The 26,684-nt window shown below is 41.8% G+C and overlaps 1 protein-coding gene across 1 annotated transcript in view; it reads right to left on the reverse strand.

Moving 5' to 3' along the window:
- The window catches only part of ANKRD55 (ankyrin repeat domain 55), a 46,968-nt gene extending 20,997 nt beyond the window's left edge, over positions 1-25,971 (reverse strand). The window contains exons 1-6 of the mRNA XM_009648262.1: positions 25,932-25,971; positions 19,075-19,197; positions 17,129-17,259; positions 14,902-15,011; positions 11,445-11,505; positions 7,705-7,833 (exon numbers count right to left, since the gene is read on the reverse strand). Coding sequence (XP_009646557.1) covers positions 7,705-7,833; positions 11,445-11,505; positions 14,902-15,011; positions 17,129-17,259; positions 19,075-19,197; positions 25,932-25,971 — 594 coding nt within the window. The remainder of the gene's footprint in view (positions 1-7,704; positions 7,834-11,444; positions 11,506-14,901; positions 15,012-17,128; positions 17,260-19,074; positions 19,198-25,931) is intronic.
- Positions 25,972-26,684: the final 713 nt, after the last annotated feature.

Raw genomic sequence — 26,684 nt, forward strand, 5'->3', positions numbered from 1 at the left:
TCTTCCCTTTTTATATTCAAATTATTTTCAGCAATGTTCTCAGAGATTATTAGTTATTTCTGCTATGTGTTTCTATATAATTCTGCAGGGGTCACCCCACAGTTTTCTTTACACTTTTGTCCCATCTCACACCTTTATCTGCTTCCACCCGCTATTCATTCTCCTCAGGGAACTTTTCTTTCTTAGGTCACTCATCTAAATTAAATTTACTTCATGAACAAGATATGTCCTAAAGCCTCAATCCAGGAGCCTTTGTAAGGCAAACTCTCATTGTGCTTTTTGCAAGTTTTTATCTGATATTTGTGTCATCTCCAGACACTGGCAAACAACAAATTCACTAACAGAGTCATTAGGTCTTTACGCCATTTTCTTTAGGTTGGTTAATAAAAAGCCCAACTTCTGATAGTTTCATCTTGCAGTGCTATCAAAATAAGAAAATAATCCTTCAGGAATTACCCATGGAATCAAGTATGATGAGGAGAATCCTGCAAGTTTGAGGTGCTTTTCTGGTTTTGACACTTTTTTCACCTATGTTTACTTAGTTGTTACTTGTTGTTACTCTACCTCATTGTTACTACAGCCATTGTTCTCATACTTCATCCCTTTGTATGTCCAACTGAAATATAGAATGATAATTTTACTTGGGAAGTTTATTGTCACTTATGTAATATTCTACCATAATATTGCATTTTATTCTGCCAGGTCTTCAATTGTGCATAGTGCAATGTTTTCCTAGTTCACTGCACTGTATAGAGGGTTAATTTTTTCCCCTTGTCAGAATACTCTAGTGAACTAGATATTTCAAAGCCAAAGAGAAGAATCATGTGAAGGGAGTCTGCTAAGCTGGCTTGTGGCTACCAGTAATGTAGAGGTGGGAGGCGGAGAGGGACAAGCTGTGGACCACTTAACTGTTTTCAGGAAACCCTGACAAAGTATTTTTCTTCCAAGTGAATGCCTCTGGAGTTTATGTGGTTAGGTTGTATTAGTCCTCCTGTATTTTCTGTCTCTTTGTATTAGTGTGCAGTTTAAAGCCTTCCTACATCCATAGTCAGCTTTGCTGCATGGAAATTCCCCACTAGCAGCCCTTGATGTTGCTTCTTATCACACAGCACTTCAGGGCTGTCTGTGTTTCCTCTTCTTCTACATTCCCTCCTCTTTCAATTCCACACCTGTGAATCCACAGCTTTGTCTTTCTCTTTGATGTCTTTCTGCTCTTATCCTGAATGGCTTGACATTTTAACCATTATTTCACTCCTTTCTGCAGCAACAAGCAAATACTATTGCCATTGCGCTACTCTGGGAGGTAACTTACTTTTATAAAGGAGCACCATAAATTGCTATAGATTAAATAAAATTTGCATCAGTACTTCTGGCTTCCTCCTGGAAGCCATCTTTTAGCACCATTTGGTGCTGTTTGAGTTTTATGTTACAGAATGCTGGCAGGTCTCCCCATCCTTTTGTCTTCTCTCCTATCCTTCACAGACACACATAGCATGTTTCAATATGAAATTGACTGTAACACGAACAGGGAGGGGGCCATTGAAAAAAAAAAAAAGCAAAGATCCTTTTCTCCTTTGCTGAAATAAAGAAACATGAGCCATTTCGAGTACTCATTGAGCAACCCATAGCAAAATTTGAACAAATAACTTGTCTGTGGACTTTTTTCCTTTATAACTCCAGTTGAGGTTATTACATTGGTAAATACATCTTTGCTTTTGAAGTCACCTTTTTTTTCTTTTTGATTCTGAAATTGAGTATTTACTGAAAGAAAAAGCTGTTCCACAGACTTTTCTGACATGGCTCTCTTGGTTGGGGCTTGAAAAGTCTTGATCTTTGACTGAAGGCTTTGCTAGCAGAAGCCCTGTGTTCAGTTACAGCTATACTGTCAAAACTGAACTGTTCCTCCAGTACAATTTTTTCCCTTACGGGATTCATTTCACTAAAGTGCAGTTTTCCTCATGTTCATGTTCAGAGCATCATGGCAGTGTATTATGTCACTAGCTTTAGTGTAACATGAGTTCAGGATTTCATGCTAGAATCGGAGCAAGACAAACATAATGTTGCATGAATAGTGAGGATATGTCTGGCTGGAATCAGATATAAGGGCTGTATCAGAACAACACATCCCTGTCCTATTGTAGATGTGGTGTCTGCCATTTTAAACATGGAGCATGCCAAACTCAAGAGCAGAGACATAATGCAACTCCTTCTACTGTGCAGCAAAATTAGTGCAGTGAGAAATGTCCCCATAAAGCTGGCAACTTAGGTTGCTGAAGAGTTTTGCACACAGGGGAGCTTTCTGTGGTTGTTAAGGACTTCCAGCATCCCTCCTCTGCACCCCAGACTAGGGGAAGCTGAGGAATGGAAGCACATTCACTCTGCTTCCACTGCTGCCATGCCCTGGCTGCCAGATGGCTGTATTGGCAGGGGACAACCAGCGCAAAAATTTGGAGCACCCTGTGGTTTCTGTGCCCTCAGGGGACAGAGACAACTTGGCCCTGTGTTGAGGAAAGGAGCAATCTGTAATACCATTTTCAGCTATCCTCCTGCCGGGAAAACTTTGCCAGAAGTTGCCTGGATGCAGCCCAGGCACTTCATAGGGTGTGTTTCTGATGGCAAACCAATATAAATTAACAACAACTCCTCTGACGCCGCTGTAGTTACATCGGTGAGACTCAGCCAGCTTAGAGAGAACCTCATTTGTCTCCTCCTAACCCTAGTGCTTTGGCCCCAGACACCCACTGAGACAGCGTCTCTTGCAGACTCAGAGCGACCCAGCTTGGCTTGACTTTGTGGTACTCTTGGAAAGAGAACGTGTTGTTGTTGTACAGGATACTTTGTCCTGTGGTCCTCAGAGCACTGCTGCCTCTGGTACAACTAGGGGACATGGTGTTTTTAAAATATTTATCCTCTCAGCCGCCTTAGTGGGTGTTGGAAAAAGCTACCAAATGACATAGACAATCATGGAGGGCCTCTATGGCTATCATATGTCCCTGAGTCTCGTACCCTCTCTTTGCTCAAACAAAAAACTGCATGAAAAACTGGCCAAGTCTTTCTGAGAATTTATTTTCACTTGGAGTCTTCTATAATAAGTGCGTATGATTTACTGTGTAAATGGCTATGGCTATGACTAAAATTACTTGGCAGCTTTCCCTTGCTAGTACATTGTTGTGAGGACTGATTTCTCTGGATGAACTCTTTATGTGCTTTGAAAAAGAGGTCATCTTTTATTCCGCAGTAGAATAAGGACTTATTCCTTATTACTATCAGAGAAATGGAAACATTTGTCTTCCAGTGCCTTTTGTCAGGCATAGGGGATCAGGACATTTATAGATATGCAAAAAGTGTGGTGCATGTACATTACTCATGTTCTGGCAGCCACTTGCAGGGTTGCACACAGACTGTGTGCTGGGAAGAGGTACAGCAATTATGCTGTATTTACCTACAGGTTTTGCCCGAGACAAATTCCTACTAAGGTCAGGGGAAGTTCTGCAATTGATTTCCTTGGAAATCTGATTGGTTTGAATAATTACATTGCCAATGGCTTGTTCATACTTGAAGGACTTGCTGTTTAACTGTCAATTATTTCAGGTAAAGGCAGTTTTTCTGATGATCTGGTTGTACTGATGAGCTTGTGTATCAATACTGCTGTACCATGTGCGAGTCACAAAAGGTGCTTTGGCTTATGAACTGACACAAATGAAAGTGGAGAAATAGGTTACAGCTATATAAAAAACTAAACAGCACTAGGGAGCATCCCGGAGCATCGGAACACAGCTGTCTGTACCGTAAAATTTTTAAAATCCTCCCCGGCATGGTTTTGGCTTGGGCCAGTTAACACTTTCCCCACCAGTTCCTGGACATAGTTTGGGAGCTAGCATGGGCCAACAGACCATTCCCAGTAAGTGGTCTGCATATGACCATCCTCTTTCAGCAAATAAGAAAGTTTAGCAGTAGGGACACAGGCTGTCCTGTGATTGTCAGCCTTGGTGCCAGAGCCAAGACTGAAGCACATTTAATTTGCTATTGCAGACATGGTCACGAATGTTTAGAGCACTTCTTGGAAAAGGATTCTGATGGTATCAGAGTAAATTTATTTCTTACTCAAAGCTATTTGCAAACTCTCTTCCTCCTTGTTTTGCAACTTGACAGCTCACCCTGTAGAGCCCTGCTGCTATGCAACGTTCCAGCTTCCATGAGCAACAGCTGTACCTTGGCTGGAATGACAATATTTACACAAGAAAGGGGTTTCTTAAGGGTATGCTTAACAAATGCAAATTGAATCTGTTTTACATTGTTTGCTAACAGTCAAAATTGTCTTTAAAGCTTAGTGGCATAAAGAAATCACTACTGTCCCTTTCTAGCTATCTCTAGAAAACAGCATGAAACAAGGAGAAAACAAGTACGATATTGCACTGAAAGAGATCTGCCAGATTGCTAACAGTGCCTAGCAAATGCACCTTTTCTGGCCTAATCCAACAACAGTCTGCCTTGGAGGGACACCCACTAAGTTTTAAGAAGTCTTTGGAAGTCTCTCTGGTTTCTTCCACTGTAGGCAGCCCACAGAAGAAAAAACAGGGTGCTGGGCAGAGAGGAGTGCAGGGATCCCTCGGGAGAGACCCTGGCCCTGCCTTCCCTGTCCCTCTCCTCTGGCCTGGCTGGGTGGCCAGCAGTGTCCTTGAGATGCTCTGCGGCAACAGAGAGATTTGTTCCTAGAGATCCTGAAATTTAAATGTGCTCTCACCTTCCAAGTAATTACAGAGAGGCTGCCACACTTGCTCAGCCAAACTCAAATGAATAATTGCCTATGCTTTGCTGTTATAATGTGTTTAAGATACACAGGTATTTCGCTCTGCTCTCCGGAAACGTGGGAATGAAATAATTGCATAGTTGCTATGGAGCAAATATGCAGGCTCGTAATTTTTTAATACCTTATGCTCTGAATCAACCTATAAAAAAATCATAAGCACAGCTCCACATGGCAGAATATTATTTTTAATGGCTTCTTTTTAGTTGCCTTCTTTTTATCCCTAGAGGTTTGTGTTTCTTCATTTTAGAAGAAATCTTTGTTTGATTGTTTGTTTATTCTTTGAACGAAACCTGATATTTTTGCATAATCACATGACTTTGGGAGCCAGAGTTTTAGGAAAGAGACAAAGAAACTTCTGGTAAAAATCACGACAACTGGCAAGGCAATGCAGGAAGACTCAAAATCTTCCCAGGCTATTTCAAATTTACTACTAATACTATTATGATACAGTAGTGTATACTGTACAGTATTTACTACATTTTACTAGGATTACTAGGTAATGACACCATTACCTACAGCTGTTAGGACGGCTTTACACTTTGTTCCAGTATCAGTTGAAATTTTTTTGTTACAAAGGTATGTTTCCTTTTCATTACAGTAGTTACTGCCAGTTGCAATGGAAGGAGAGAAACACCTCCTGAGACACATCTAATAGTTACATGACTGGGACTCCACAGCCACCGTTTGTCTGATGGGAGACGAAGCACCATGCTGTCTTTGAATCAGCCAATTATTTCACATCAAACATGCCTGAGAATTCAGTTTCGAATGCTGGGCAATGCTTTTTAAGTGGTCCCGCTCTGTGTTTCAGCCCAGTGTGCACAAACTGCCTCTGTCCTGCAACTTCTGAAACAGGTTTCTGTGCAGAGCCTGGTCTTCCCCTTGCTGCATTTTTAAAAAATGAAATTAAACACAGGGTCCTATTCAGCTGAAAACAACCCCCGCAGCTGGTACAGCCTGGGCTCTGTAAGTCTCTTGTGCTCTGAAGATATCAGTACTATTCCTGAAGGAAAAATATCCTCTTTCCAGCAGCCACGGAGAAGGCTGTTAGACATAATGAAAATCTCACCCAGCAGAGCTGTTGTTCTGCTCTCTGTCATAGCTCTCAGGCATAGCATGCCTGTCCACATATCTATTTCTCCTGGGCCTAATAGGGCAGCAGAGACCACTGGCTGAAAGTATTTTTTGTTGGCCAAGCTTGAAAAGCAGAAAAATTAACAGATCTATTCCATGCTCTGGTATTTCAACCACCCCTTCTGGACCTAGAATATGGAGAAATATGTGGATGGAAGAAGCAATTTATAAGGCTTCATAGCAGGAAGCTCTCAAGAAGAAAAAAAAGGGGGGTCATCCTGCATATATTTCCTGATTTCTGGGAGCAGCTTAAATGGAGAAAGAAGAGGGATTTGTTATTTGCCTCCACTTGAGGCCAAGTGGGTTTTGTGCATTTTAATTTCCCCTTTTCTCAAGAGTTATTCTCCATGTTTGTGAGAGAAAGGTGGAGTTAACAGTGGAACTAAATAATAAAATTTACAAAATATAGAATCAGGGAAAGATTAAAGTATGAGGGGAACTCTGAGGGTCCTGATATGAAGGAGATTCCCTTTTGCCTTTCTGCTTGAGAGACAGCTTGTTCCCAGACCTATGATCCAGATCACTGCCTAGCCTGCCGGAGCTTGCATGAGTTTCGGAGATTTCCCACTGGATGCAGCCTGCATTGGAGTAAGCCTAGTAAAAATGCACAACCGGTTTTGGAGTAGCTAACTTTAGTCTCCTAAGGCAAAATAGCAAGGGCGTAGCCCAATTTCAGCCTGATTAGGATTAAAGAAGAACAAAACTAGTGTTGAAATAATACCAGTTGCGGAGGCCAAAATATACCTCTACTTCAGAAAAACAAAAGTTGAACCTATTGTACATGAACCATCTGTGGGAGGCTGCGGTTGAAGGAAACAGGTTATTCGTTCTAGATGTCCTTACTCATTTACAAATATAGTATGTGGCAGTTCAGAGCTTTTAAATTTCTTTGTTGACACATTTTTTAAGATGAGTGAACTTAAACGAAAAGGTGAGGATGCAAATATTTAGTCATTGTAGGAAAATGTTACTGGATTTTCGTGCAAGTTCTGTTTCTGCTTATCTGGTGTGCAGGTGTTTTGAACATTGATACCGGAACTTGCTATGGCAAGTGAGCAAGTAAAAACATATTTATATAATTTAATCTGAGAAGTTTTCTGCAGTAAATTTTAGGCATGACTTAGCAAATTATGCTATATTTTAGACTACTTACTACCAATTCCATAATACAGTGTTTAATGCCACACTGAACTTGCATGATTTTCTCCTCTAATGGTGGCCTGAGTAATTTTTAGCTGTTTGACAGGGTTTTTTGCACAGGAGATAGGGACACAGAGCTCAACAGGAACTCTGTTTGCCTCCTTGTCTTCCTTACTTTCCAGAGAAGTAGGGCCTCAATGCTTCAGCTAATTATTCCACATCTATAGCTGTTTAGATATGTTATAACTTGTGTTTACATTATTATTTTCCCAAAGGCCTTTGGCAAGACTATTTAAGCTGCTGATATCTGCAACACTGATTTAGTGAAAAAATTTAAGCATGGGTTCCACATGAGGCATACACGTAGTCCCAGTGAGATAAACGATAACTTTGTTTAGGGCAACAGTGCTGAGCCTATATTAAGTATGCCTTGCTTTCCAAAGAAGATGCTAGATCCTCAATCTGTGCCCACTAGCAAAATGCTGGGGCTGTTAGTGGGCATTTCTAGCATCCATTTTCTTCATTTCACAAATGAAATAATTGCTTTTGGAGTATTTAGGACACCACAATACCCAGCTCAGCTTAAGCAACCACCTGGTGAAACCGCGGCTGTGGCTCACCTGCACTGCCCAGTGCAGAGCTGTCTTGAAGTCCTTGTCCACCAGGGTCAGGTCTGCTCCCTTGTGCAGCAGAGTCTCGGTGTGCTGGGGCCTGTTGTGGAAAGCAGCCCAGTGGAGTGAAGTCATTCCCTGAAAGTCACAAACCCGGAGAGCAAATAATCGTTACTCAGAGGAGCAAACTTCAAGTCTCTGTAGATAAGCTAGGTAGTTCAGAAACCATTCGGGGCCGACACACTCTTCCCTCCCGCTCTTGATTTGGAATAATTAGTAACAGCTTCCAAATTAGTGGAGTCATAAGGGGAAATCAAGCAAAGAGATTTTTGGAGTTATTACAGAAAATGGATAGAAATACGAATGCTTCTTTCATATGTGACTATATGGATAGAAATAAGAATGCTTCTTTCGTACGTGACTATAGTCTGTTGTAAATAATGCATAGTCAGGACTACAACAGCTGGGGGATGGTTCCTCACCGCTCGGTTTGGACCCTGTGAGAAAAGCCTGTTTTAGACTGCTGCTTTGACATGACACAGTGTGATGTTTATTTTAGGTCTTATCTTTGATCCAAAATAAATATTATAAGCCAGTATTCTAGCTGGCACTAATCAACAAGCTAAGGAACTGGCCCAGTGATGTCAACAAAAAAAGTCACAATCTAAACATCTCATATTTACTATTTAGGGAGAAAGCAAAGCAAATGGTAGACTATTGACCTGCATTTTCATTCCATCTTAGCTGTGTTCAGTCAGTCTTGGTGGATCAGAGAATTCACGGCCTGTATTTGAACCTTCACCAGCATTGTTATTCACACCTATATTTTACTCTACATCCATAATATTAAAGATTTTCTGTATAAAGTTACCCATTCAATGTGTTTCATAAAACTGCTGTTGTTGTTCAGATGTGGTAACATTTTACTTTGGGCAGGTGTTGTTTACTATCTCTTCTCAGGGAAAATGCATTTTCAGGGTCTTGCCTGGTTTCCAAAATGATAAAAAGCCAAAAATGCAGAGTGGAAAAGAAATTAAAACTTGCCATAGAACCCCATAAAGCCAATTGGCAACAACTCAGGTGAAGTACAGGCTATAAAACATTGATGCAGACAACTTAGCAGTGCATTAATAGTGGAAGTTTTTAGCAGCAATTTTCTAACTAAAACCTGGAATGCCCTAACATTGATTTCTCACTCATCAGGTATCTTATAAGGCTCTTCAAGTCCCCAGATGTCTTAAGCATAGGCAATGACAAAATAGAGCAGTTGAACAAGAACAGTTTTGTTTTTAGTTAGGGTTCGCAAAACTTAATCATGGGGGTTTTGGTTTTGTAAAACCAAAAATGAGAGTAAAATTCTGCCCTAACTGAAATTAATGGGAGCTCTGCCATTGACGTCAGTGAACCAAGGTTTTGACACAAGAGACTTAGCACTGTTGATGGGCACTCAGTATCTGTGAGTGCTGTGACATGAGGCTTCAGTGAAGTGATTTCCAGCTGGGAAATGGGTCCTTACCCCTAATCCTGGAGAGCAGGAAAAATTTATGAAGGAGGAGAAGCTACAGTGTACCAGGCCGGCTTTCTGTCATCTACTCTCAATCTGTTGATACAGCCAGAAAATCCTTGAAAAATCAACTTTCTCTCTGTTTCTACTGTGGTAACCAGCAGAGTCAGCTGTAAGATAAGAGTGTGAGGACTGTGGGTAGGGATCATTCTAGTACAGGGAAACAGATCGGAGAGGTCAGTAGCATGTGCTTTGGGAGAAAATACAAGAAACAAGGATTCATGATATACAGTCACCTAATATTTGGTAATCAGGCTAAAGACTTCCTATGACATCCAGACCTCCACAGGGTAATGGTGCATTTTCTGAAGAAGTAATAGTTTTCATTTTCTTTGAATCTGCTGCCTGATAATTTCTGTGGGTGTCTCCATCATTTTAGATGTAAAAAACAGTTAATAATAATTATCTTTCCATCTTCTCCACACAATTTATGATGCCATGGGCTTGTGTTGTGTCATCCCTCTGACACAGCTGCCAGGCTGAAAGTCCTATTGTAGTCAGTTTGTTCTAGTTGTTATCCTGCCTATGAAAGGAAGCTACTCTAGAACTATTACCATCTTCCCGGTCCTTTTCTGTTCCTTTTCTTCTATATCCTTTTTCAGATTACTCTTGCGGCTGACATTCAAGATGTGGGTGTACCAAGGATTTAGACAGAGAATAATGCTTCCTGGTTTCTTTTCTGTTTCTTTTCTAGTAATTTGTACATTCCATGTGCCTTTTTGGAGCACCCAACTGAGAAAAGAGCATTGGGCTGGTTGTAGCAGCAGCTCACGAGGGTGGGCCTTGCTGCAGTGGGCAATGGCTGTCAAGCCTGCACCCATCTGATTTGTGCACGGTGATACCGTCTGTGAGTGGCATCTGTGGACAGACTATTGTTTGTGAGGGGAAGCATGAGAGTGATATCAGAACTGTCAAAGCTGAAAATCCAGCAGAATTTAATATTAAAGGTGAGAGACAGACAAATAATCATACATTTATAAAGATTAAGGAGAAATAGGGGACAGAAAAGGAGAAAAAACAAGAAACGGCTGTGAGAAATACAGTGTGGCACTTGTTTTGCCCAGTTTTGAGGCTTTTTCAGGGAATCTTTCTTCACATTGTTATCTTACAGGCTTCATAAGTAAACCCACAGAAAGCCGCAGTTGCGGAAACTATGAAACCTCCAGCTGTATTTCTTACTGTTTACGTGTTCATGCATTCATCGGTGTGTTTTTCTCAAGTGTAGGATGGGAAGACTGAAGTGTTTTACTTATGCCAAGAGAACAGTTCTATTAGCTGCAATCATTTGTGAGGATCCACGTTTTTCAGAATCCATGAATATTCAGGGCTTAGTACTGACACTTGAACAAATATCTTCGCCGTGAGAAATGACAGTGCTCTGGACTAAAAGTTCCAAACCGCATGCAGCAACGCATTACAGCAAAACATTACGGCTCGAAATTATGATCTATGGTTCCATGCAATTCATTAGCAACATAATTCTACACCAAGACAAAGCGTATGTCTGGTTTAAGTTGTTGTGAGCAGGGATAAGGAAGGTTCATGGGAAGAGGGAAAATTAACAACCCTGTGGCGATTCTGGCACCATGGAGAAGAGATGCATCCTTGAGCAATTGTTAGAATGAAGAGAAACATATGAAAAGACATCCAGAGCCTCTCTTGTGTCTTGGCTTCTCTATTTGGAGAAAAACACATTTGGGAAGTTAACACTTTCCTGTGTACACTGTGTACACATATATATCTGCAGGGCACCATTTTTTAAGGATCAGAGGATAGCCTAAATTTTTGTAGCTCCACGGACATTCTGTGTAATACCAGCTGTCTGATATTTTTCCAGAGAACTGTACTTTGATGATGAGATGATTGGTTAAGGTGAAGATTTTGTCCAACGTCTAACTTCAGAAGAATCAAAAGCAATTAATATCTTGGCAAGTGAGTTAAGAGACTGATTCAAGGTACCTCATAGTTGGCAGTATACGGAGAAAGTTTATTAGCCTAAAGGTGCATCACGTATAGTAGGAAAAGTGAGATAATGCTTTGCAGAGTTCAGCAAAAGCGTTATACAAACTTTTGACTAGTGCATAGTGTCATCATAAAATTGATAGTGCAGTGGACTTGTTCTGAACAGCGTGACTTGTAGGCCCCCAGAGCTCGGGACTGTGACTTGTAGCACAAGCTCACTCACCTCATTGTCCTGATGATTAATTTCACTAAGATTTGACTGCTGCAGGAGCACGTTCAGGAGCCTGTAGAAGCAATGACATAATCAGTGTGCTGTACTCCTGACTGAACCTGAAAAACTGACCTCTTTTGTGAAAAACAAACAAACAAGCCAAAACCCAATGCAATTTCAAGCAAAATCAGTATTAGTGATGGGCACAGGTCAGAATCTTAGGTCTGAGCTTTGTTATACTAGAAAAACAAATAGGAATTTATGGCTTACTGTAAAACCAGAAGTTTAGTGCTGGGAATTAAAAGCAGATCCACTAGGAAGAACTCTTGTGCTGATTGCCAGGCTAGGATCAGGGTGTGTAATGCTATACATGTGTGCAGTTTTTGGTAGCTTAGCAATTAATTTATTTTATAAAGGTTTAAACAAACAGAAATGCTAATGACCAGTTTCTAAAATGATTTTTCACTCTCCTCAACTCTTGGAGGAATGTGATGTTGTGTACATGTTTGTGTGTGTGTGTGTGTGTGCATACATAACTATATATTACACAAACACAAACCGACAGTATTTTACAAGACTTTACAGTGTGCCTGAGGGGCGAGGACCATTGTTATGGTATAAAATATGGCAATGCATTGGTTCATATTTTATAGAATATCAGACTACAAACACTTCCCTCTGGTGGAGGGAACAGTTACAATAAAATGGTTACATGAAATGCTATTCAAGTGCAATGTTTTTAACACAGCATGGATTTTGCTTTTCTTTTCCGTTTGGTATCCTATGAAGATGTTCTGAAATCACTATAGGTTTGGTGAAGATGGTTGTGTTTTATAGTAGGATGATAAGTGTTTGGATCATGTACATGGGTGGAGCATGGAAATGAAAAGGACCATCTTGTTACAGGCTAATGGTATAGATCCTAACATGGATCTTATGATTCTAGCAAAAGGAAAGATATATCCTTAGTGGATCCCTAGATAAGATCATAATGCACATCTGTGGCTCATCTGAAGGTGTGGATTTGCTAGAAACCTTCAAAACATGGGCATTTAGAAGATGTGCTGTTTTGCAAGGAAATTGAAAGATGATGAAGTATCAAGGAGGGAATTCTGGTAAACGTATAAATAATGCACGGATAAATGTATACAAGCATTTATTCCCATGCATAGGAGATTGAATGAAAGTCTTTTGCTGCTTTCCATCAGGACAATCTTCAACAACGTCCAGTATGTTTCCTGGATTGAACTGGTCTCAGGTGTGTGGATCAGATCAAGTTGAGAATATTCCATGACAAATTTGCTCTTCTCCCCCCCCCCCCCCCCCCCCCCCCCCAGTAATAAACAACTAGATAGTGTAAATTATTCAAAAGAAAGGCATTTACAGTTGCTTAGGGATGATTTGGGAAATTCTGCAGGTGAAAAGTTTATCCACTGGTAATGCCATATTCAGGTGCTAGAAGTCCAAATTTAATTTTTTTCTAACTAGAATATCCCTAAAGGGTGAACTGGGCAGATTGCAATGCTTTGCTAGGACTTCAAATCCATTTGTACATGGATACAAATATTTGTAGAAGAGGGGTGGTTACACCTCCTTTTCTGAATCACACAGCCAATGGGATAATAGAGTCATACTATAGGAACTCTGAAAAGGGTGACATTTTAGGTTTGCTGTGATTAGTTTGGTAAAAATTTGTAAAGGGAAGAGGCATCTTATAGTAATTTGGCACAATGACTCAGGATCTCAGAAATTCAGTATCTGAAAACAGGTCTGGGTAAAAATGGACTAGTGAGCAGGAAAGTGAGATAACCATAATATGCTTGTAAACCCCATTGGTCACATAGCTTTATAATCTAATACCTGGTTCTATAGTTTAACCCCAGATATAATCAATGAAACTAGTGTATGTGAAGGAAATCTCATTCTTCAGTGTAAAACCTCTATCAACAACAAATTTGGCTCACTTATAACCTTAGACCATTATGGCAACTTAAGTGCTAACACTCAAATATGTAGATACTCAGCCATGCAGCTGAGATTTCTCTGATATCTACTCTTAAAGGCATAGATCAAGAAGTCCATGGATTCTCTTTCCAGCTTGCCTCTTAGACTTTGTGGAACACACTGAGGCACATCAATCCATTATCAAATCAATACATAAATTGGCTGATCACCGTCTCTGTCTTTCCATGTGGTCCATTGTGCTGCCTTCGGCACATGGGGCTGTAGCAGCGAGCTGCCAGCTTTCAAACTTGGCTGAAAAAGCATTTTGTAGCTGGCCACTGCATGTACCCTTTTGGCAACATGTGGGATTCAAGAGAGTGGCAATGATCGTGATGGAAAAGCCTCCCCCTCTGTGCTCCAGGCACGTCTTCTGGGCATGTGGCAAACCCAGTGAGAAGACAGAGGAAAAGGAATTGAGCAACTGGTAAACTCCTGTGCAGAACAAAGGTCTGCCCGTATCCATGGAGAGTATGAAAAACATTCAGGGAACCCTGTGTGCTGCTGGTAAAGGAGATTACTGTTCCCTTTCAAGTAGCAATATGCACAGTGTTGTAGAAACATTGTCTTCTTTATGTGGAGGCTTTGTTTAATGATAGTGACCCATACTTTTGCTGAAACCTCAAACTATTCTCTCTAAGTGATGCATGAAAACCAACGATAACGTGGAAAATGAATAAAGCTGTTAAAAAAAGCTTGAGAGCAAGATCAGCAGAAATTCATAGAGGTCTGTGCTGGTCTGATACGGCAACAGCAGCAAAATCATAGACGCACTGATTAAAGTCACATGAACATTTTGCATGTATTGGATGTTTTACCTGTCTCTAATGCCTTCCTACCCCTTCAAGCATTATTTACTTAGGAGAGTTTTTTGAGTTAATTTGTTCAGGTGTACAAATCAAAATTTGTTAAGCTTCCTATTATCACAGGCTGGAATGGACAAAGAGGATCTTTCTTAAGTCATCTTGTGAAGACACTGTGTAGTTTTTACTACAGTAAAAGTAGTTAAAAATGAGCCACTCCACCAAACCTCAGCTTCCCCTTTACGGTAGGGGCTCTCAGAGAGGCTGTTATGTGGAAAACTTTTCTCACATTTGCCGTGCTACTCGGAGAAGTCCAGAGATAGAGCTTCTTGTAATATTTCTTGTGGGGAGGTGGCAGAAAGGTTATTGGTCAGGGAAAGCCGAAGTTTCAACCTCTATCATAGTCTTTTTTCCTTCCTGCTGTTGTGATCTTAAACCAGGCTCCTCACCTTACTTGCCCACGTATCTCTGTTACACAAGTGTTGTACAATGCTTTTCCTCCTCCCTACCCCCTTTATGATGCTCACCAGACGAAGGAGCAAGTCACAAGTGTAACTGTCAGAGCTAGTCTTCCCGACTCTGGCTCACCTTTGGGCTGGGTACCTTGTCTTGGTGATCACCTGTTGAGATTCAACCAGCAAATGCTGCTGGAGCCTGGGACATACCTCACGTCAGGCTCTGCGGTAGCAGCGTGTAGTGGCAACCTCCCGTTTTTGTCGGCTATGTTCTGCTTAGCACCGTTTCTGAGCAGGCTGACACAGCCTTCCAGCCAGCCCTAAAAAAGAAATTACAGCATGTCAAAGAGGAAAGCGAAATGCATCAGGCCAGACCTTTGCTTGGTGGTTCTGGCAGCCGTGTGTGACTGTAGCTGTTTCTGCCAGCAGAGGAACCGGTCTTTTGTTTCTCCAATACAGGTCTCAACACTGGGAGCGGCTCCCCTTTGCAGTCCAAGTCTCAGACTGGCTTGGTCATTCATTTCTGTGGTAAGGTGTTTTCTTGACAGTGCATTTTGGCTTTTCTGCAGCTGTGGCAAGTACTGACTGAGTAAACAGTGATTAAAAACCTGCTAATTCCTGTATCGCTAGCAAATGCTACACATATTCCTGCATGTGGATCTAATTATGCTAGGTTAAACCAAGAACATGAGCACTTAATCTCATTTCCTTCAGGAGATTTTAGCAGGGATGGCAAATCAATAGTAACAGACCTTAGAGTGTGGTCTTATAAACATTGTTGCAGAAGTTTGAATTAGTGACAATGTTAGGCTGAAAACAGCACCACAACAGATGGGATGAATCAGTTCTTGGACTAAAACCTTCTATTGATCACCTCAACAAAAAAGCAAGTAAACAATCTGGTTGTGACTGCATAAATCTTTCAGTATATACTTAGGTCCCAGAGAAATCAAGCATGCGTTTAAGTGTTTTGTTCAAACCTCTGCAGGCAATCAATAAAGACTGTTCCCTCCAGTACGGGCTATGTTGGATCGGCATTACCAGCATTTACAGGGAGAAGGTGTGGAATGATGGCACCAGAACATCCCTGCTGCAGCTCCTGGTGGAATTACAAGACCACTGAATTCTGCGTGTGATTGTGACCGTGGAGGTCTGCTTAATTCAGTTCTCTGGACAGACATCACAGCCAAATCCTCTCTAGACCTCCGATTATATCCGTCACAGAAACAGAAATGGAAACTTCGAAGCCTGGGTGGTTTAAATCTTTTCCAGTAATTTCTTTTTTTTCCAAACAATATTTTTTCCCCTCTGGGAAAAGAGGAAGGAAAAAAGGAGCATGACACTAATTATGTGATTTTTTGAAAATATCTGGCAGAGGAAATGTTTATTCTCAAGTAAGTGGGGCATGCTCCTTGCACTGAATGAGACTGCCTGTTTTGCTATTTCCTACACTTATTTTCCGGCCGAATATCGCATAGCTGAGCAAAAGCATTGTTTTTGTCCTGAATTTGCAGGAAGAAGCTAGATGCTAGGGATGTGATTTAATTAGGCTGCCATGGTATCTGTTTAAATGAACTGGCGGTCATCCAGCCATAACTCATACTATGCAGCATGGGTGAACATTCCTTCCTCCTTTCTGTCCAACTAATAACGGAAGCCCATGGTCAACGCCTCTGCCCAGCTAACTTGGTCCCCGTCCTCTCTCTGAATCCTGGATTCCCTCCAGCAAGGAGTAGAAGACCAAGGAGAGGAGGACCATCCTTGCATCCTTGTGTGCTTCAGACAGCGTGCACTGCATCTCCCTTCCCAAGCTTCTCAGTGGGATGCCTGCCCCTACTATCACTTGCATATGGGTTGACTGGGGGATTGGATTGCTTACGATCTGAGTACCTGCACCGGCACCTGCAGCACCTTGAACTTAAGTTCTTAACGTGGCCATCCAAGGTACAGCATTACAGTGAAACAAAGCAACGCCCTGCCTCATCTGGTGTGCAGGAAAACGTGCCTGCTGACCACCAGAATTTGAGATAGGAATGCCCTCTCTGGAGCATTAAAATCTGATGCTGACAGTGGGAGGGGAAAAGCTAATCTGCATATTCTTCATAAGAACAAGAGGGGACTTTCCAGTGCATAGAAACAGGTGGCTTTCTTGAAACCACTGGACCCTGGATCTAGTGAGATCCCCATACCATGCACTGATTTTACAACCCCAAAGAGAAAGGACACTCTGACAGGAGTTCAGATCCTTTCCTAATAATTGTCGCTTCCAGCTTTGCATTATTGTAACGTTTACAGTTTCACTGCTCTCTAGAACCAAATTGTTTGTACTTCTTTTTTTTTTTCTTTCTGTAGTATAAACAGGAATCTTATTTGGTCTGCACATTTAATCCCTTCACTCCACCCTGTCTTTCCATTCTTGTCCCCCAGGTCTTGCTACCAGATAAGTTGCCAGAGATAAACTGGTACGTCCACAAGCATCTTGAGTATTAATATTGGCTCCCATCTTCAGCAGAAGCTTCACTGTATCAACCTGGCGTCCTGACACAGCATGCATCAAAGGTGTGCAACCTGGGGAAGAAAGTCAAACATTCTTTTACAATTTTTACTTTGTCAATGCCATAAGATAGAGATATTTTCTTATTTCTAATGTTAGCACTGGCAAATTAACAAATCCTTCCTCTGACAATTGTCCAGCGGTTGTACTCAGCTTTCTGCAGGCAGGAAGTAACTGCCATGCCAGTTACTGACCACGGATTTTAATAAGAGCATGACTCCATTAGCAAAAGACTTGCCTCATTAACTCTGCTTCTGGAGGGAAAACTGTTTTTTTTCTTGAGAAGCTCCCGATATGAACTGTTGGCTTTGCACAACATTTTGGAGGCTGATATTCTTTGGAGTGACTAGTAGCCAGATGGTGCTTGGCTAATTTTCTCAAACCCCAGTTTCATTCTGTCTCTATGTATTCAAAAATGTATTTATGAAATCAAGCCCTGTCCCATGCAAAGGTGTATGCGTGTGAGTTGATGCTTTATGTAGACAGCAACTAAAAGACTAGATTTGTTCTATTTTCTTTTCTGTTATTATGAAAATTATTTTATATTCTGAAAACAATTTCTGTGCTAGAAAAAACCTGAAAACTACATTCAAACCTAATACTCAAATTTCATCATGAAGTATTATGGTATCTTTTAATTGCTTCCTCTTCCTTCCATTCTGTTAACTGCTGAATAACAGAAAGAGATTTTCCTGCAGAAGCTGACAAAGCAATTTAAAATGACTAAACTGGGAATAAACATGAATATTGACTACTAGGAACTTCAGACACAACAAGAATAATTATTCTTACTGGATTCAGTGAGGGTGTTGAGCAAATGCGTGCTACTCAACCTGAGGTTATGCAGACTCTGCCATATGTGCAGAATATGAGCCATATGTTTTGTCTTGCAAGACTGGTCTTTAGTTACATTTCTATGTACAAACTGGTAAACAAATTTATTCTGGAGCTGAAGCACTTCTGTTTGCTGATCAGTCTGTCTCCACCCACTGCCCTTCATACTTAGTCTCTCTCCCATTAAAGACCTGGACTTTTAGCTTGATTAAGCATTTTCAATACTGACCAACAGATGTTTTAAAGGTAACAGGATGTCTGGTTTAAATTGTAGGAAAAATTGGTAACTTGATAAAAGCTGGTAAAGAGTAGAATAGACAGTGCTCATACGGATCCTTTAAAAGAAACTGCAATAAAAAAATACTTTTGAATAAACAAAGTCTTCCTTCCAGAGATCTGTGGCTCTAATTCACTTGGGAAATAGGTGCACATAAATCCCAGCCAGCGGATGGCACTTTGTAATAACTTGAAGTATTAATCTGAACACAAAATGAAAAGGAGCACAGTCTCACAGATAAAACAGATTATTTAGAGCATTGCACATTGTACAACCAACCCTTTGGCAACCAATTACACGACAAAAGCATTCAAACTGTGTCTGTACATGTGCTTTTAAAGTGCAAAAGACTGTAACCCTCTTCTCTAGAGATGTGCAGAATGTACAGCATTTGGTTTTGATAAAAAATATTCTTTTTCCTTCCCTGAAATGACAACAATTTCTGTCCCTAAAGAAGATAAAATAGATCCATGGTAAAGTACTCTCTGATTATAGCAAAACAATTTATTTGCATCCATATAAAAAAATCTTACAATTACGGGGGAAAGAAGCATCCAAACTGGGCATTTCCAGTGGGTGTTCCAAATAATAACTCTAATTTCTCATATTCTACTACTAAATGTAATTTGCTGGACACAAAAATCAGGATAAAAAATGTAAAATTTAATTGTAAGCTGAAGCAACTAATCCCCTGAGAACAAGCTCAGCCTTCATTTACCCTCGCTGTCACAGCACTCCAGAATGGAAGGATCTTCTCGAATCACTGCAGTTAGTGTGTTCACATCACCGTTAGCTGCTGCTTGGTAGACCACAGTTAAGTCAATCTCTTCTGCTGCGTCACCTGCAGGGGAGGAGTAGTCCGTGAGGAAGTGGAGAGCAAGTACGAATGATTAACAGTGAAAATAATGACACTTATTTCACTAAGTTTTTATGACTATTTAACTCAAGATGGAACAAAGTGTATCTAAACAGCACTGTGGTTTTTGTTAGTCATCTGAAACTTGTTTTTCTTCATAACTTCTTCCAGAAACTGTCAGACATAGGCACTGAGAGGACATAAGAAGACTTCTGGTAGGTTTCCACCTCCTATAAGAAATCATACTAACATTAATGTAACACGACCTGAGGAGCAATGAAGAAATAACTGAACTAGCTCATAATATTCCCGGCTACATTTGATGAGGTAGGATGAAATCAGTACACAGGTGTTTTCGGTTTCAGTGTTATCCTCATGCCACTCAGAAGGGGCTTTTCACTTCCTTTCCCTGTGGTGTCCAGGGGAATTATCTTCTCAGGAGAGTGAACTTCTGGCAGCAATGGTTTGTGTTAATAATTCCTGCAAAGAGGAAAGGTGGACTATTGCTCGGAAAAAAAGGTCTATTTTGTTGGGAATTGCAGTGTAGAGTATTATTTAAAGCAGATGGCTGGCAGGACCTGTTCCCGAGCACTCCTCAGATTTCTGTTTCTAGATAAATTAGTGTGATGATTCTCTGTTTCCTTCTTTGCTTGTAACTTCCTTCCAGACTGGTCTTCCCATGCTCCACATACCTACATCTCCTTTGGCTTCAAGTGGACTATTAAGCTTTAACTCCAGGAGTCGGAAAGAGTTGATTTTTGGGTGCAGAGTCAAATCTGATGTAGTGATACAATGCTCTATATGTGTATTGTTGGTCAGCCACTGTCTCACGTTTAATTTTAAAAAGAGTTTCTGACCTCTGTTAACTCAAAAAGAAGTACAGCTGCAGTGAGCTGTGCTGTTTGCGGTGGCTGAGGGTCAGAGCTACAGAGCATAACATTCGTCCAGCCACTGCACTACCGTGTCAGCAGGAGAAAGTAAAACTGATGCCTAAATCACACCAGGGAGTTGATCAAAGGAAGGGCAGACTAGGTGACCGGTGACTTATCCTTACTGTCGTGTCTTCTGGAGATAGCATAACTATGTAAGCTGTGCAGAAAAAAGGGACATGGTTTAAAGAGAATTTGAAAAGTTAGTAAAAACTCCTTTTCATAATCAATACAGTATTATTATTATTAACATGTTGATATAAATTATTTTTTAAACATTGTCATATATATTTTTGAGAGATGAAGGATCTTTAAAGATAATTTTAAAGTATTAGCCACACTATTAATGTTGTGATGAGACATTGTCACAGCTAAACCCGCATGAGCTCCTTGCTGGGGTTTACAGCCCAGCATAATTCCCTACATGCGACCTTCTCTCCCCAGGATGCAATCATCACTCTTGACTTCAAAATTTGGCTGTCATGGAAACACAATCAGCTCTTACTCTGGGAAAGGTTAGTCTGTCAAAGCTGGAGCTCTGCTTGTGGGATTGGGGAAACTAGAAAGCTGACGTTACATCTGCCTTCACCAGTGCACAGATGGTGCATCTATCCATCTCCATCTATCTCCATCACTACTCAGCTGAGGAAAATTTGATTTATTTTCTTTCTTCTAGACAGTCTTTTAAATGACACCTTTGATTAAATCTGTAAATTAAAAATATTAACTCAATTTTTATTCTGTTGGGGAGTCTATTGCTGAGGCAACTGCTCATTTGGCTCAGAAGCTTTGACCTGTATGCTTGGGAGATCAGGAGAGACTAAGAGTCATTGCCTTTGGACAGTCATCATCAGTGACTAGCATATGGAAAAGGAAGTGACTTTACCACAGTGCCCATTAATTAGATTCTTTATCATGCCAGATCTGCAGACTGCTCTCACAATTGGTAAACTCAACAAAGACATGTTAATAACAAGCTCAGGTCTGAGCTAGTCCCCTTCCTCCAAGAGGGGTGTAGTATGGGCTGGGTGGAAGGCAGGGAGGTGAGACAGAGGTTCGTCTCATGTGTTGCTCCTCTTTGACAGCCTCTGGAGGTACACAGGAGGTGCCAGACATGAGCACCGACAGAGCTCCTCTCGCAGCTGCATGTGGTAGTTATTACATGGGAATCATACAGAGAAGATGCTGCTGGCATTGGGAAAGAAACCATTAGATCTGCTGAAACAGAGAGTGGATCCGCAGGGCCCTCACCTCCTTTTATGGATTAGACATGTAAATTTTGTACTTTTTGCTGTTTAGCCTTGTAAGTACTGTTAAATTTTCCTGATGTGAGTCAGGAGCAGAGCAATCCAGCCACAAAAGGAAACTCTCCACCTCCCAAGCAGAGCAGCTGCTTACCCAGAAGGCAGGATGGCAAGAAGATGAGGATATGGATCCACACCTGCATGTGGCTCCCCGACTCCCTCTGCCTTTTTTCATCTAATTAAAACTGGAACACCTTCTCCCCTGTGCCTTTGCTTGTGCTGGGCTGAACCTGCTTTCCCCAGAGCAATTATCCTCTTGTATAAGGAGAGGAAGTGAAACACTGAATGAGTGGATGGATGGATGAATGAAGGGAGAAGTTTTCCTCATGCCTGCTCTTGTAGAACATGGGCTCCACTCCTGCTAAGGGATGGTAGCATGAAGCCACATCCAAGACTCACACTTCCCCACCCATGAATCCTGGCTGTCAGAGCAAGGAGAGGCAGGTGGACCAGTGTGTCACCCTGCTGGTGAGGGAGACTGGGCCAGGAGGAATTGATGAGTGCCCATGTTGTGCGTCTCATATACAGTAGACTGACATTAATTTAATTTCTGTACAATGACACAAGTTCAAGTGGGGTGTCTTTAACATGACCTGTGTGGCTTTGGGTGGGGGGTGAGGAGGAAGACAGATACATGGTCTTCTGATGCTTCACGTGGCAGGGAGCAGGAAATGCCAGGAGAGCTTGGGTGTCATTTATGCTGGACGAGCTTGGCTCCAGCTTACCCTGTCAAGGAATGAGGGGGCATGGGTGCAAAGCTTGTAGGACATTTCTTTTTGCAGATACCTTCCCGGGCAGAAGAGGAATGGTTTGGAAAGTGGGCGTTGTGCAGAAGGCAACAATGAGGTACTGAGTGCTTGCGTCCTGCTCTGTGAGCTTATCCTGCGGGGGAGTGTGGAGGCAGCTAGGGGCAGCTGGGGCACCACCACCACGCGGAATAGAGGAATTGTGAATAGCCAAATGCCTCACCCTCCATCTTCAAATGCGTTAGTGCTACTTCAGCTATTAGCTTGCAGTTCTGTAAATGCTGGTGAGTACTGGTGCCATTTCAGATACATTTTACATTTTATTTTGGAAAATTGCTGTGCTACTGGTGAAAGGAAGCTGTCAGTCAGCTTCAGGAAGGCAAAAAGTCCAACTAAGAGCCTGCATTTGGGGCAAGGGTAGGGACAAACTGCAGGCTGGCACAACAGTGGCATAGAAAGGTCTGGAACAATCTCAGTGAGCAAAAACAAAATGACAGACAGGGTTGTGACGTCTTCTTTTGTAGCTAAAATCCTCAGAAGGAATTAAAGTTGAAAGCCAATCTATCTGGCATAAGCTGCAGTTTTAAAAGAGTGTCATTTCTTTGAGACCAAATAATTGTCTTTCAGTTGGAAAAGGGCATATGTAAAGAAACTGCAGAATGACCACAGGATTCAGAGCAATGAAATTACGGGCTTGTAGCATTAATTTTCCTCTGACTCTCCTATGAAGAATGCATGTTTTACAAGATTTGCAATGTTGGCTGATGTGTTGTTTTACAAAGTGCATGCTAGACATACGTACATAAATGCATGCTTTCTTCTGCATTGGATTTTTAAGGTCTAAATAAATTTGCTGCAGCTTAGTGTATGTGATCTTGACAATGACTAATTTAGACCTTGCTAAAACACTAAGTTTTGAAAACTGAAGGCTAGATAACAGGATTATTTATGTTCGCTGTGAAGAAGAAACGTTTATGTATAAAATTTACTCCCCTCTTTCCTATAAACCCCCGTGTCTCCAGCAGCAGCCGAATGCCTTACATGATTTCCCACAGCTTGTCAGCCAGACACAGTGCTAGGCAGTTTATTTGATTTCAGCATGTCAGTGTCAAGGGTCAGCGGGAGGTGGATGAGTGCAGTTTTTAGAAATTGTAACTCACTCTCTAATATTATGGATTTATCGATTGCTTAACAAAGTAATAATCCCTGTGTGTGCCTGGCTGTGAATGTTGAATGTACCAGTCCAGGCTTTTGTTTAGCTTTGCTGTTTAAATGGCGCTTTAAAAGCACTTGAAGCCAGGTACAGCGCATGTTCAAGTGGCACCAGGCAATATTAGGAGGGGAGGGTGTTCTGATGTTCCTTGGCTTTTTAAGTCCCACATGGCTGCTGCTGTTACTATTGATAAGTATTATAAGATATTAATGAGCAGTACCATAGGAAGTCTTGCAAAGAGACGGTATCATTCTCAAGCCTGGAATGCTAGTTTTTTGATCTGTAGCTGGGATACTTTTCTGATGTGTGGGGTGGAGAAGGAAGTTCTAGGGAGGGTTGGATTATTTTATTGGACCAACAGATATTGATCTGGTGTCTGAAAGCTAGCCTGTATTCTTCCATTGTTATAAATTGCTCCAGTGAAAGATAGAAGCATAGCATAGAAGCATAGAATCATTTGGTTGGAAAAGACCTTTAAGGTCATCAAGTCCAACCATACCTGTCCACTTCTAAACCATGTCTATTCACCTTCTCCTTGCTAAAAAAATATGCCTACTTAAATCAGTAATGTTCCCAGACACTGACGTGCTATTTACACAAAATTCACCATACACTGTAAATTTTGAATAGAACTTTTTTTGCACGACAACCAATGGGTTCGGTGTGCCATTACTGTGCGTTGTCTACTCCTGCTCCCCATCTGCCTCCCATGCAGCTAGTAAGGAAGGCAAACAGTAAGTCACAAATCATCAAATGATCCAGCATCCCTGCAGTGGTGGTGGAGGGGACATGACAAATTGATATGGAGGGGACCCTCTTGCTGGGGAGGTGCTGCGAGTGGAATGTGAAATGGAGCTGGAGATGATGCTAGACAGGAATAAGGATGGGTCAGTGTGGAGAGTGGCCTGGCAGGGCTTCGGATTAGGATCAAGGGGAGGTACAGTCAGGTTCTTGCCTCCCAAGTCTCCCACTTCTACCCAGATAAGGTGGTGTGGGTCAGTGGTCTCTTGCATTGCTGTCTGCCCCCTTATCCATCTGGAGACTTGACTTCTCCTTCCCCAGCACTGGTCATGTTCCAGCCTCATTCCCAGCACCACTTCCATCGCCTCCCTGGCAGCCATTCCCATGGCACTGAGTGTGCTGGGAGTCCCCCCTCCCTCCCCAGTCTGAGCATGGCTGGTTCGGTGTGTGTCACAGAGCACATGGGTAGTGCCTGCAGAAGGAGAGCTGAGAACAGCCATTAGGAGCTGCAGAAGCTCGGTCAGCGCCACACCTCTGTCCTGCTGGGGAAAATGCTCCTTATGGCATTTGCACAAGACCCAGGAGCACCTGTCTCTATTCCTGCAGTACAGATCTCCCTTCTCCCATTGTACTTCCCTTCCTTCTTTATCCTTGCTGGTAGTATTTTTTGACTCTTGTCACTCAGTTTTGCTCAATGATTTCCCACTTTTCCCCATCTACTCAGGATGGGGACCCTGACTGGTGTAGACTCTCAAGACTTGCTTCAGGCTTGAGTTCCACTGTGGCTGAAAGGCAGCCATAAGTCCACTGCTTTACATGGAGTGTATTTACTTTGGGTTCACCAAAGAAGAGTAGGCAAGCACAAAAGTACAACCTGTAGGACCTGGCTGCCCAAAAGACACCGCAGCATCTCTCCTCCTCCCACCCTTCATCTTTTTTCTACAGTCAGTGCCTTCGTTGTGGGGCCAGCATGGCCATGTCAGCTTGGACACTTTGCAGGTGTGCACTGGAAACTGTGGTCACCGCACACAAATTTTTGGCAAGCTGACTTAAAGAGAAATTTGTTGCAATATGGGTAATCAAGCACTGACAGCTTCCTGCTTTGGGAACATAAAAGAAATGCCACTACATTCCTTGTAGTGGATTAAGCCATAAGACATAAAAGCATGCGTTGGCAAATAAAGACATGAAATTGAACCATTTAACTCAAAAACAGACAACAAAGAGACATTTGTATTTCCATAGCAACCTTACCATGTGGAAAATCTTCATGCTGGGGCCTTTAAAGATATCTTAAATTCATGATTGTGGCAATACATACCTATACAGCTAAGATTCGCTGAAGCAAAGTCGATCACTTGTCAGCATCTAGTCCTTTTAATGTACACAAACTAGTGGACTTATGAAAAATCAGCTTTTCTTAAATTTTTACTCAATTTTAAACTGCTCTGTTTGCTAATATCACAATTGTTTATATATATACCTATATATAATATAAACAATAAATATGTACATACATCTCTCAATGCTAAGCATAAGAGCAATCAGATGCTGTTGCTATTCTGCCAAACAATTTTGTTTTTAAAAATCACTGTAGCAATAGCCTGAAATATCTGTGCCTAAAACAGACGGAATAAATTCCTTCATGTGTAACCAGAATAAATCTCTAAGAGACCTGATTTTTTCCAAAAATTCTTGTTATTCATTCTGTCAAGTAATCTTACTGCATTTGCATGGGAGGCATGGGAAGACTGGAGGATTTTGAAATTAGTAGCAGGTGACTTACCTTTGTGCTGATCAAAGACTGACGAGGAACTGAAATCCATTGTGGTCTGTCTCATTATTTACAACCAGACCAGACAAATGCCATCTCCAGGGTTTTCAGGGAAGAATCCCATCTATTACAGTAAACAATGAAACGATTGCTGTCGCCAATCTTCTTGTCAGAGAATTAAACTCGCTTTACGGCTGCAGGTTGTTGTCAAGGCAAGGGTATTGCCACTAGCCCGATGGGAACGGTGTATTCTGTTTGTTATGGACCCTCTTGAAATTACATCCCTGGAAGCTTAACTGAGCTTCAGAAAAACGTCTTGGCTTCAGTGAGTGAAACTGCCTAGGAGCAGCTCTGAGAGATGCTGCAGCTCACCCAGCCTCAGCAGCCGTAGACAAACAAGGCTCAGAGGGTGAGTGGGACCAGGCTGACAAACAGAGCATGTGCAGAGCTGCCAGCCCAGGTTGGGCGCAGACGTCCTCACTTTGCTGGCCGAGTGGCATGTGCAGGCTGCCGGCACCACTGTGCTGTCAGACTCTGCCTGAGGACGGCTTGTGAAATGATGTTTTCACGGATTACCTGTTCCCTGATTTAACTCCTGCATGGAGAACGCAAATTAGCAAGCCCTTTTGACTTTAGTTTGGCGCTACCTAATTACAGCTAGGTAAATGACAATGTTTAATGAAGGGGGAATAACTGAGCCATGTTACCATGGCTGAAGCGGCTGGTGATAGCTCCAACCACGTAGTGCAACAGGTATAATAGTTG

Source organism: Egretta garzetta, unplaced genomic scaffold (assembly GCF_000687185.1).
Source record: "Egretta garzetta isolate BGI_Z169 unplaced genomic scaffold, ASM68718v1 scaffold471, whole genome shotgun sequence".
In the NCBI taxonomy this organism is placed as follows: Eukaryota; Metazoa; Chordata; class Aves; order Pelecaniformes; family Ardeidae; genus Egretta; species Egretta garzetta.